The sequence below is a fragment of the Rana temporaria genome, chromosome 4 (genome assembly GCF_905171775.1).
Source record: "Rana temporaria chromosome 4, aRanTem1.1, whole genome shotgun sequence".
Taxonomy (NCBI): Eukaryota; Metazoa; Chordata; class Amphibia; order Anura; family Ranidae; genus Rana; species Rana temporaria.
The window spans coordinates 69,982,883-69,996,523 of record NC_053492.1 but is presented as its reverse complement, the minus strand read 5'-3'; the positions used below and the strand labels follow the sequence as shown (position 1 = coordinate 69,996,523).

Genomic DNA, 13,641 nt, shown 5'->3' with positions numbered 1-13,641 from the left:
GTCACCCTCTTTGTCCTGATACCCAGAGGATGAGGATATCAGAGGGCTAAATGGGCAGATTGGTCACCCTCTTTGTCCTGATACCCAGAGGATGAGAATATCAGAGGGCTAAAGGGATAGGCGAATCTGACAAACACGCCATCCATTCGGTGGATACTACAGGCTGTTACCGCCTAACAAACGTCACAAACTGGGTATAAAATAAGGACGATTCTCACCTGAAAATTCTCTGTTGTTGGTTTTCGACACGTCTTCCAGTTTTAATGTTTGTGTCACTTTAGCCATCATGCCATATTGTTTTCTGTAATACATAAAGAGAAGTGTTGAAGCCAAGGGGGAATAAAGTGCTCCTCCTACATTACAAGGGTTAAATGCTGGTTCAGGTATGGGGGCTGCAAAAAAGCAGTTTTACCCGATCCCCGAAATTTTCACTCAAACTGACTAAGATGATACCGCCTGTTAAACTCGCCTATTGAGTTGAATAGAAGCACACCGCAACCACAAGGCACGCACTTGACTCACGGTTGAAGCATCATTTTTCCCTACAAAATCCCCCTTGAGATAAAAAATAAATAAAACCAGACGTCCAGGAGGGGGCAGTATCACCTCCTGAACGCCTGCCAACCACTACTTTACCACCCTCTGACCTACATCTTCATTCTCTATTACTTAATGACGCCAGAATCAATATAGTTTGTTATGGCTTAACTACATTCTAAAGCCTGTACTGTGTAACTTCAGTAACCTTATGCTTTTTTTGCTTTCTGTATCACCAGTCCCATTAAAACTTCCAAGGATGGAAAGAATCTGATTGGTAACTGTGGGAAACTTCTATGTAACAATATAATTTTGCACAAGTATTTTTGTTTGTAAGAGACAGGAGCAGTAGGCATCTTTGGCAACTCCTATTCCTCCTATTTCCCACCACACTCTAGGAATTACAGTGCTACCAACCTGGCCAGGACTGGCCATAAGGCACACCTGGCATTTGCCCTGGATAGGAGGGGCAGCATATAGAGGAACTGGTCCATCAATTCCTCTCCTGACACTTCTGAATGACCACTTCTCCTCCTCTCCCTCCTACAGGCATTAAGTGGCAGCAGGAGAGAAATGGACAGATTGGCCCCTCTATATGTTGCCCCACGGCCCCTCCAACCCATCTCCTTTCTGCTGCCCATGTCCTCTCTCCTGGCCCCCCGTCCTCCCTGGGGATCTGTCAGGATGGAGAGCGGGAAAGGGGCTGGTAAATATGTAATTTATTGGCCCCTTCCTTGTCTGAATAGACAGTCAGTAATCAATTCCAATCACTGGCTTTGTCAATTCATAAGTGAGGCATAGTAAACAGTGTTTACTAAGTTTAGGAATCAACAGATAGAGGTATTCCTGTTTATTAATTCTGTGCAGCTGAGGCTGCAGAAATGGAGATTGTCCTCAATCTTCCTTCTCGGTCTAAAAGGTGAGATGTCAGGGATCTGTTCAGACCCCTGATATCTTACTAAAGCCCCCCAACAGGGCTCTTAAAATAAAATAAAATAAAAACTGTAAAAAAAAATTTTAACAAAATAAAATGTTAAAAAAAATAAAAGAATATATAAAAATAAGAAACTATTGACACCAGTGGTGGAACTACCAGGGTCGCAAAGGTCGCATTTGCCCTGGCCCTGGCATTCTGTCACCAGGCTCCAAAAGTGAGGCCCCCGGGCTGAGTCTAAAATGCCCGGGTCTATTTCTTGTCTCAGTCAGGGCCTGCTACCTACAATAGACTGGTGTGTTCTGGCGGGCTACAGCAATTCCTGTGTGAAAAAAGGAAGCATTGAGCAAGTAGGCTGTGCTCCCTGTGTGCTTTTAAACATCCAGTTGTTAGTTGTGACAGGAGTATACTTATAAGCCTGGAAGAGAAGCGGTTTAACCTTAAGATGCGTAGTTTTTTTTTCACTATCAGGATAATAAAAATGTGGCACTCTTTTTCACAGTTGGTGGTGTCAGCGGGGAGTATTGATAGTTTTAAAAGACTCTTGGACTTGCATCTTAGTGAACACAACATACAGGGATATGGGAAATGACTATCAACATTGAGACACATACACCTACACAGGTTGAACTGGATGGACTAGCGTCTTTATTCAACCTAACCAGCTATGAATCTATAAGCCTTTCCCCAGTTCCACTAAACCCTGATTCCACCAACCAAACCTCAACTAGTCCACCCAACTGCATCCATGCTTGGACAATCCATGTTCTATTTATTTAAATATTAATGCAAGCAGATGTAGAATATTCAGTATAACACTAACTTGTGAGAAAATGGAAGGAACAGGTGAGTCTCCACACAGGATGCGTCTGAAATGCACTTTCGTCTGGGGTCCATGCTGTACTGGCATGACTGGCTGCTACTGAGCAGCGTGGATAATGGCGCATTCTGGGAAGAAAAATTGTTAAACCAATTATGTAGGCTCTTATAAAAAATACAAGTATCCATAACCCACAGCGAGCAATCAGGAAAATAACGTATGATACTGGCACTGTTAGGAACAACTGCGATGGCCACAAAACCACTAACCAGATCTAAACCAGCAATAAAATATCTGCTGGAAAATAAAAGGTTAAATTGAATTGGTATCTGCAGGCCAATAAAGACATTTGTTAGCCTGAGGCCTCGTACACACGACCGAGGAACTCGACGGGCGAAACACATCGTTTTCCTCGTCGAGTTCCTTGTTAGGCTTGTCGACAAGCTTTCTTTGCGTACACACTGTCAAGACAAAATCTCCTCGTTCTAAAACGCGGTGACATACAACACATACAACGGCAGGGGAAGTTCGATTCCACTGGCTAAACTCTTGGGGCTGGTTTTGCTAATCTCATGTGTTTGCGTGTTAAGTAGAAGTTTGTTAAGAGACGATTTGCACTTTTCAGTCTGTTACAGTTTGAAAAATGTGTTATTTCCATTACAAATGCTACTTTTACTCCCGTCTCATACTTTATTCTGAGCAAGCGCGGGTTTCTTAGCATACACACGCTCGAGTTTCTCGTCGGAAACCAGCCCGACCAGGAACTCGACGAGCCAATTTGAGACTCCCGTCGAGGAAATAGAGAACTTGCTCTCTTTTTGGCTCGTTGAGTTTCTCGATGGTTTCCTCGACGAAAATGTACACACGATCGGTTTCCTCTGCAAAAAAAAATCTCCCAGCAAGTTTCTTGCTGGTTTTTGTTGAGAAACTCGGTCATGTGTACGAGGCCTGACACCTGTAGAAGTTTAGATTCAGGGTGTCAATGGCTATCATGGTACAACACTCTGCTACCAGCCTGACACAGGGAATTTGTTTCAAATTATCATTTGTAGTCATTTTGAATCTTCACTCTTTCAGTGCTCATTAAACACTCAAAAATAGTCATATAACAAATGTGCTATAGTCATTGCATAAAAGAAAATCCAACACTTTACAGTGTAATCCTCCTCCAGTGGCGTAGGTGTCAATTATCTGACCACTTTTCTGCTCCAACAGGGAAAGAAAAGAACAGCACGCACAACTGCCCCATAGAGGTAAGGATGCATTATAACAACAGCCTAAGATTTAGATAATGAAAACGTTTAATAAAATTGAATAAGCCTAGGACATTTAGAAACTCACGTTATATATGGCTCTTGGCCTGTTCTTTTTAATTTTAGATGTCATTGATAATCAAAAAATTATCAGATTTGTCCCTACTAAGGGCAGCCATTCATGGTTCAATTTCCTCTTGTTCAGCATGTGGGCTGATTGGGAGAAAACAAATTGATTACCCCACCCTTCTTAACAGTGTGGATGGAGGAACTTCCACTAACACCTATTGTATGCTGGCAACTACAGGACCTACGGCTGCTTGAATACCATGGAACTGCCGGACAGTGACTACATCTAAAAGAATGCAGTCATTGGCTGATAATTCTTCCACCCGGTTTAGTCGATTTTCCAGTCAAGACTGGTGGTGCTTGAAGGGCCTTCCATGGTTTAAATTACGCCATTTTATCAGGAATAGGGACCTTAAGAGAAAAGTGACACAACTTACCAGTCCTTTGAAGAGAGCGATGGGGCTAACGTAGTCTCTGAATGGTGTGAACTGGTCACAAGTCCTCAGATTTCTGGTCACTTTAACATCTGTGTCTCCTTTCTTCCCAGACACACTGACCTCACTGGTGCATTTACCATACACGGTATCCTGAAAACACAAAAAACAGACAAAAAGGTATAAAAATACTGAGCTCCATGAAGATTATACAATTCTTCCTTCTGTAGATAAAACTGAGCTACAATAATCGGTGATGGGCTGACTTATGAAGGTGCTACCAGCAATACTGAGAATCATTGATCTATGCTGACATTGGAGGACAGTGATTCTCAGTATTGCTGATAGTCATTGTTTTTATTCTAGAAACAATATGGCACCCATGCCAAGCGTCTTTAAGACTTTAGTGGGCCTTATCCAAAGGTTTATTATGGGAATTTTACCACCAACACATCAATCAATGTAGTAAAGGAAGAGCAAGCAGTCTTACCACGGTACCAGTCTCCTGTGTCTCATCTGGAACAAGAAGCGATGAGATAATTCCTCTCTTCATGTTTAATACATTAACAGGCTCATCGTTATGTGGATATAAGATGACCTGCTTCCCATCCACAATACTGAAACTCACTTCATACCTATAAGCAGTAAGATTAAGTTAATAAAATGCATCTCCATGAGTGGCTGATATAGTATCTCAGTGGGTGTTAATAGAGGGAGTAATTGCACTTATCCACTAATAACTCCCTCTAGTGGCTGTTCTACAGATCTCTATATTAATACAATATCCAAGATAAGAAAATATATAAAATTATTACACGACCGAGGAACTCGACGGGCAAAACACATAGTTTTCCTCGTCGAGTTCCTTGTTAGGCTGTTGAGGAACTCGACAAGGCAAGTTTCTCCATTCCCGTCGAGGAAAAAGAAGACATGCTCTCTTTTTGGCTCGACGGAATCCTCAACAGTTTCCTCGTCGAAAAATGTACACACGACCGGTTTCCTCAGCAAAAAAAAAAAACTTGCTGGTTTTTGCCGAGAAACTCGGTCGTGTGTACGAGGCCTGAAAGTCACAAATTATTTTAAAGTCAAGGTAAAGGCAAAACTTTTTTTCATTTTGCATAGCGTACGAAAATGAATACAGCCCTTGTCAGGTTTGTTTTTTCCATATGTTTCCCACTGGGGGGATTTCCCTTCACTTCCTGTCCAATAACCAAAACAAGAAGTGGAAGATAATCTCTTCAAAGGTTCGCCAGCTTTAGTGTCCCCATTGCAGGATTTCCCATATCTTACTATTTTGGGGACAAACTAATGATAATAGTAATTAGGCTACATAGACATATACAGCATGAAACTTCTTAATGGGGGCACAGACAGTAATAAAAACTGCTTTAATCCCTCTCCACACTCCAAAACTAAAAAATAAAAGTTTTGCCTTTAGTTATACTTTATGGTAATACTACAATAAATTAAAGTGCATTTCTAGGAAAACACTGTTTTTCTATATTTTGAATGGGGTGGGAAAAAGTGAGACTCTCTTTTAGGTTTTTATTGCTGCCTGTGTGCCCATTAGGGAGATTCACCACTCTGGTTGTCTTTATTGTCCAAAAGTCTAAGGGGTGAATTGCCCTCCTTATGGGAGATTTCCTTATAACATCCAGTTGCTCCACTGAGGCAGGAAGGGGGGGGGGGGGCATTATCTCAATGGTATACTTACAGTAAAAATTAAGCTGGCAGGGCTTTTAATCCTTACATATTCTAACCAAAATCTATTTTGGCTATACATACGCCTACACATATGCCCACATTAAAATACAATAATTGTGATTGTCTAGTTTAGACCACTATATACATTTCTCAAAAGCAAACATAAGCCTCCTTTTCTCTATTATTTACAATGTCTTGGAGTATATACTGCAGTTCAGCTATTGCAAGAACTGTGCTGAGGAAGTGCCCTGATATATAAAAAAAGGTCAAGTTGCAATACTAATTGTCACCAGCAGAGTGCACTACGTGTCCTGGAATAAGAAGGGAGTTGGCTGGGTTTGGAGACCTTGATGCCTTTCACAAAGGCGTCCATCCTTTCTTCCTACTAATGATGTTCTAACCATAAGTCTAATGAACATTAACGATGATGTCTCTACTTTTTGAAGACGTTATAAGCTAAATTAAAATAAAACTGGTCCATGAATCAAAATGGGTGAGAAGTTCACTTGAAATATCCAATCTACTTACTTGGACATAGCATTGGAGAAGTCCTCAGAGTTCTTGGACTTCTTGTAGATTGCTTTGCCCTCTGAGTTCACTCCGTACACCTCTCGCAGGGTGCACTGTTTTATCCTCAAGATGAAGTTGCATGGCTGGGGGACTTCCAGTTCCACCTATGACAAGCAACAAACAGGTTCACACTCCAAGCTGTACTCTAAATGTGAATTTATACGTATATATGAGTGATCCGGTCAGGGCCCCTGGGGACCTCTGGGCCCTTTAATAAAAAAATAGTAAAATATATATATATATAAACAAAAATAAACATTTATAAAAAAATAAATAAAAAGGTGTTTGCCACATGGGGCCCTGGGGACCTCTGAGCCCTTTAATAATAATAATTATATATATATATATATATATATATATATATATATATATATATATATATATAAAATAATAATATAAAAATAAAAAATAAAAGAAATAAAAAAATATATAAAAAAAAAAAGATTTACTTTTTATAAAAAAAGGGGGGTTGTCATCCGGGGCCCTGGGGATCTTCGGGCCCCTGGGGACTTACAGATGTACTGTCTGTACCCCCCTGATGGTGGCCCTGGATCCGGTCCTGCTAACTTACCTTGCAGTTGAATTTGGATCCGCTTTGTGAGTCAGCAGTACCCGTCACTCCACTGGAGGTTTCTGCCTCATAATTATATGTGTATTTCCTAAGATGTTTGAATTTTGTTGAATCTCCTGAAATGAAAACCTAAGTATTAGGTGGATAAGCAACATTTATCAAACAAAAGACTTGTAATACTTATTGCCTGTGGATTAACCATACAAAGGGGTTGATTTTCTAAAACTAGGGAATGTAAAATCTGGTGCAACTGTACATGGTAGCCAATCAGCTTTGAACTTCAGCTTGTTCAATTAAGCTTTGCCCAAAAAAAACTGGAAGATGATTGGCTACCATGCACAGCTGCACAAGATTTTGCACTCTCCAGTTTTAGTAAATCAATCCCATTGCATGTCTTTGTACTGCCACCCAGTGGACATAATTAATAATGCTATCAATGTTAGAGTTAAACTCTTCAAGTATAGATAATTGGTGATATTGTAAGGAATGCTCGGATTAAAAAGCAGGGCAAAGAATAAAAAAAAAAAAGCCTCTGCATGAAGACACACCCTATTTTATAAATTCAATTTTCTTTCAAAGCTGCTTCTTGCATAAGCTAGATTTATGTATCCAAGTTACCACTTTTATCACATTACCCTTTATGTCATTGTGGGTGCATTTTTAATGTTTATCCATATATACAGGTATATATATATACATATATGGATATATATATATATATATATATATATATATATAAAACTCGCGATTGCTCCACAGAGAGGCAGAACGGGGATATGCCTATGTGAACAAGTCCAATCCCCGTTCTGACAGGGGACAACACTGAGATCGGCTGTTCCTAGTGATCAGTGTTGTCCCAGTGAGCCCATCCCCCACACAGTTAGAATACACACTGAGGCAACACAGTTAACCCTTTGATCACCCCTAGTGTTAACCCCTTCTTCTGCCAGTGTCATTTATACAGTGACAGTGCATTTTTTTTTCTTATCATTGATCACTGTATTGGTGTCACTGGTCCCCAAAAAGTGTCACTTAGGGTCCGATTTGTCTGGAGCAATGTCGTAGTCCCGCTAAAAATCGCAGATCACTGCCATTACCAGTAAAAACACAAATAAAATGTACGTTTTTTTTTTTAAAGTCTCAAAATCTATCGCCTATTTTGTAGACACTATAACTGTTGCGCAAACCAATCAATATACGCTTATTGCGATTTTTTTTACCAACAATACATATCGGCCTAAACTGATAAAGAATTTTATTTATTTTTAAAATGTATTATAGCAGAAATTAAAAAACGTTTTTTTTTCAAAATTGTCGCTTTTTTTGTTTATAGCACAAAAAATAAAAACCGCAGAGGTGATCAAATACCACCAAAAGAAAGCTCTATTTGTAGGAAAAAAGGACATCAATTTTGTTTGGGTACAGCGTCCCACGACCGCGCAATTATCAGTTAAAGTGATGCAATGCCGTATTGCAAAAAATGGCCTGGTCATCCAGGGGATAAATCCTTCTGGGACTGACGTGGTTAAGCAAAAAATAAATCTGGAAGCTGATTGGTTTCCCTGCAGAGCTGCACCAGATTTTGCACTCTCCAGTTTTAGTAAATTGACCCCATATTGTCTTGGTACTGTGAGCTGCTATAGAGAGAGTTAGCCGAGGGGCCCCATTAAATTTTGCTATGGGGCCCTAGGATTCATTGTAATGCGCGTGTCCAAAAACAATTTTTCGAATTGACATCAGCCCAATTCACAAATTTTTAACGCAAGTATAAGAAGCTTTATTTTCAGTCATAAGGCTAATTTTTTAAATATCAGCTTTGTGAATTGAACTTTTTAGTCCCTTTAAATATGCTATGTTACTGGGCAGTGTCTTCTAGCTGTCTTATTGCTGCATGGACACCAGAGGGCGGTGTTGCCTCATTTTAGACAGCTTGAACATTGGTCATCTTAGAATAATCAACAGTTCTTTTCCTATTATGTGCTGTAAAGAACAGCATGTATCCTCTGTTCCAGGGAGCAAGGGTGGCCTCCAGCCTTCGTTACAAAGGTTAAACACACAGTACACATTTCATGATCCTTGTAAAGATTAGCGGCAATAAATAATTATCCACACTGATATCACCAATATGAAGTCAGTGTTCACATCTGCCTCTACTAAAAACATTAAGCAATTCTGTATGTCGCAACCCTGGAAATCACCCTGATCCCTTGTAATCCTTTTAGTACAGAAGATCAGAGACTGAATTTACCCCCATAGTACAATTGGTCATTTCCACTTTGCTAAAAAAATAACATAACATGTAGCATAATGGTCTTACTTGAACAGCTTGGGCTCTGGCTGTCTGGCCCATCATCCTCTGCAAAAAAAACACAATGGAAAAGGATTCAGAATTTATCCACATTTATACAATACATAGGTGATATATATATATATATATATCGATAGATAGATAGATAGATAGATAGATAGATAGATAGATAGATATAGATATATCTATAGGTATATCTATATCTATATATATATATATAGATATATATATATAACTATATAGATATATCTATCTATAGATGTAGATATATCTATCTATATAGATAGATAGATAGATAGATAGATAGATAGATAGATAGATAGATAGATATATAGATAGATAGATAGATAGATAGATAGATAGATAGATAGATAGATAGATAGATAGATAGATAGATAGATAGATAGATAGATAGATAGATAGATAGATAGATACTGTATATAACACTTGTCATGTATTCTATTCTGGCTTTGATATATATTACAATGGGGTTGATTTACTAAAACTGCAGAGTGCAAAATCTGGTGCATTTGTGCACTGTAGCCAATCAGCTTTTAACTTCAGATTGTTTAATTATGTTTTTAGAAAAACACCTGGAAGCTGATTGGCAACCATGCATGGCTGAACCAGATTTTGCACTCTCCAGTTTTTGTAAATCAAGACCTATGTGTCTTTCCCCCTGAGATCACGCACCCTCTAAACAAAACAAAAATGAAATCAGGAATATAAGGAACAATAAAAACAATCAATGGAACATGACTGTAGATTTAATGTTGGACTTAATGAAGGCGCAGATCTAACATTAGACCTAAGAAAGACTAAAGCCCTGTACACACGATCGGTTTGTCCGATGAAAACGGACCGATCGTGTCTGGTTTGATTTCCATTGGTGAAAAAAAATAGAACATGTTTTAAATTTTTCCAATGGATGAAAAACCGATAGAAAAATCAGATCGTCTGTATGGAACTTCCATTGGTCAAAAATCCACTCATGCTCAGAATCAAGTCGACGCATGCTCGGAAGCATTGAACTTCATTTTCTCAGCTCGTCGTAGTGTTTTACGTCACCGCGTTTGGACACGATCGGATTTTTGACTGATGGTGTGTAGGCAAGACTGATGAAAGTCAGCTTCATCGGATATCCGACGAAAAAATCCATCGGATTAGATTCCATCAGATATCCGATCGTGTGTACAGGGGTTTAGACTTAATAATTAGACCTAATAAAGAGTTACATTAGACTTAATAAAGCATTAAGGAGAGGTGGAGCTCACATAATCCACCACCTGCATAAAAGTACTGTATATTTAAAGCCCAAAACGTTTTTGTTCTTTTTTGCTAGAGCGTATGTAAATCGGAATGGCTTAATGCACTGTGGTTGATTTTCTAGAGAAGTAGAAGCTGTTCACATATGCAGAAGATGTGTTCACTTTGAATACCCAATCATGTAGAGGGGATTTTTTTAATTCTATTCTCTAAACTGAACAGTCTTCAGTAAATCAACCCTATTAAATCATTAGCCCAGATTTGAGTAGGCACATTAAGGCTGTTGACTTTTTTTCTAAATTTCCTGAACTGCACTATTTTGTTTCAACTGATTTGGTCAGAATTTACCAAAACCATTAGGTCAGGTAACCAGCATTGCTCTCAAGACAGATTTACTTTAAGGACTTGTTCAACACAGTAGTGCAATATGCAATGGCATTGTTCAAAGTAAAGTGACCCTTCAGAATGTGTTGCTAGATCTGTCGCAGAGACAAATGCTTTTTGGCTGCTGTCCACGACTATGGACAACTGCTGTCCTAATGTCAGCTTTAGCTGTCAACAACAGTGTTCCCAAAATGTGAGCAAATGTGCCCAGATAGTTTGGTCCTAATGTAGACATGAAAATAACACATATATATATATATATATATATATATATATATATATATATATATATATATATATAACATACACTTTAAAATATACAGTATATATATATATATAACATACACTTTAAAATATACAGTATATATATATATATATATATATATATATATATATATATATATATATATATATATACATATATATATATATATATATAGAGAGAGAGAGAGAGAGAGAGAGAGAGAGAGAGAGATCTATATATAGACATATATAGGTAGATATATAGATAGATATATAGATACAGTATTTATTGGTTTATAACACGCACCCTAACTTTCAGAGGGAAGTTTCAGGAAAAAAACTTTCCACAGCCCCCTCCGTATAACACGCAGGCACAGTTACCCTCTATTTTCAGGGTAAAAAAGTAAATGTTATATGCCAATAAATACAGTATATCTACAGTATATCTATATCTACCTATATCTATATCTATATATAGATGTCTATATAGATCTATATCTATATATATATATACTGTATTTATCGGCATATAACACTCACTTTTTTACCCTGAAAATAGAGGGTAACTGTGCCTGCGTGTTATACGGAGGGGGCTGTGGAAAGTTTTTTTCCTGGAACTTCCCTCTTAAAGTTAGGGTGCGTGTTATATGCCTGTGCGTGTTATACGCCGAAAAATATGGTATATATATATATATATATATATATATATATATAGATACAGATATAGATATAGATATAGATCTATATATATATATATATATATATATATAGATAGATAGATATATCTAAATATATATATATATATATATATATATATATATATATATATATATATATATATATATATATATATATAGATATAGATATAGATATAGATATATATCTATAGATATAGATAGATATATATATATATACCGTATTTTTACACTGTATATTTAAACATGTATGTAATATATATATATATATATATATATATATATATATATAGATATAGATATATATATATAGATATATATATATATAGATATATATATAGATATAATATATTACATACAGTATACATGTAAGTGTATATATATATATAAAAGCAATATACATGTACCGTAACTTTTAGGGCCAAGAGTGCCTAATTTAAATACAATAAAAATGTTTTGATATACTGTCTGATTGCTAATATTATTATCATTCTTAACATCGGTTATATTGTAAATTCATTCCTGATTTTTTTTTTGTGATTTAAACTTTTCTGAATTCAACTTTACTTTTCAGTTACAACTATTGCCATTAGATGGAGTCCTATAATCAACCAGCAATTAGCAGCATCCTCACTACCAATAATATAAACAGTAGTGATATAATGTACAATCTATCAATCTATTACAAACATTTACAACAAAGAGTGAACTCCGTATGGCATGCCTTGCCAATAAAAACTATTGCATTCCCTTTAACAATGTAAAATAACCCAACATTTTATAATCCCAGCTGTAAACAAATCCATTTGTAACAGAAAGTTCAAGTTTTACAGCTAACTGGAACGTTTGATGCATTAAAGGACCAACAAACCTAAAATATTTGCATCGGTAATGACCAAATTAAACCTGAAGATATCCAAGATAAAGTTTGGAGTTTTCTATTTTCTGGGGTAAATAATTTAGCCTCTTTCCAGCCTAAAATGACTGATCACCAGGAAAGATGGTTCAGATACAACACATGTTGATAACAAAAACAATATCAAGCTCTTTAAAATCCATAAAAATGCCCCCCCTATTTGTATTTTAAGATTAGTAACCTTAAAAGAACATTAAAAAAAAAATAGATAATTAAAAAAAAATATATATATATATATATATATAGATATATATATATATAGATATATATTTATTTATATTAGCATAATCAAAACCAGTGGGCTCACTGGTGGCATTCGTATGATTGCAAGCATCCTCAAATATATATATATATATATATATATATATATATATATATATATATATATATATATATATATATATATATATATATATATATATATTTGATAATAAACACATCCGTGGTACAATAATCCACTACTTACGGGCAAACGTGCAGCTGCTGGTGAACAGCACAAGGAGTAAGAGCGTCCTAGTGCCCATGGTGAGCTGTGAAAGCTCTCAGGCACCCCTTAACTCCTATATCACCAATCCTGGCTGTTGTTCTTGTGTCCCAGAGAGAGAGAATAAGACTTTTGCTTTGGACCTGAATTTATATAGGCAGGAAAACCAGCTGAGGCATTGTGTTTAGAAGTTCAGAGCACATTGCAAAAGGTCCAAAGGGTAAAGTTTTGCTTCGCAGATTAGTGTGATGACCTGGGCCTAGGTCTGGGAAAACAGCACAATAGCAGTGATAGCTTAGGCATCTCAAGAGAGAATTACCATGTATTCAATAAATTCTATCACATTACATTTTAATAACTTACATTGCAAAGTGATTTTTTTATTATATAATGTTATCAGAATTGCAGAGACAGACACACATTTTTTTTAAAGTTTGTAAACTGACTAAATAG

The 13,641-nt window shown here is 36.8% G+C and overlaps 1 protein-coding gene across 1 annotated transcript in view; it reads right to left on the bottom strand.

The window, feature by feature from the left end:
- The window catches only part of APOB (apolipoprotein B), a 52,162-nt gene extending 38,847 nt beyond the window's left edge, over positions 1-13,315 (bottom strand). Inside the window, exons 1-8 of the mRNA XM_040348528.1 lie at positions 13,171-13,315; positions 9,210-9,248; positions 6,893-7,008; positions 6,280-6,425; positions 4,538-4,682; positions 4,051-4,200; positions 2,295-2,419; positions 219-301 (exon numbers count right to left, since the gene is read on the bottom strand). Of these exons, the coding sequence (XP_040204462.1) occupies positions 219-301; positions 2,295-2,419; positions 4,051-4,200; positions 4,538-4,682; positions 6,280-6,425; positions 6,893-7,008; positions 9,210-9,248; positions 13,171-13,228 (862 nt within the window). The 5' untranslated portion in view covers positions 13,229-13,315. The remainder of the gene's footprint in view (positions 1-218; positions 302-2,294; positions 2,420-4,050; positions 4,201-4,537; positions 4,683-6,279; positions 6,426-6,892; positions 7,009-9,209; positions 9,249-13,170) is intronic.
- Positions 13,316-13,641: the final 326 nt, after the last annotated feature.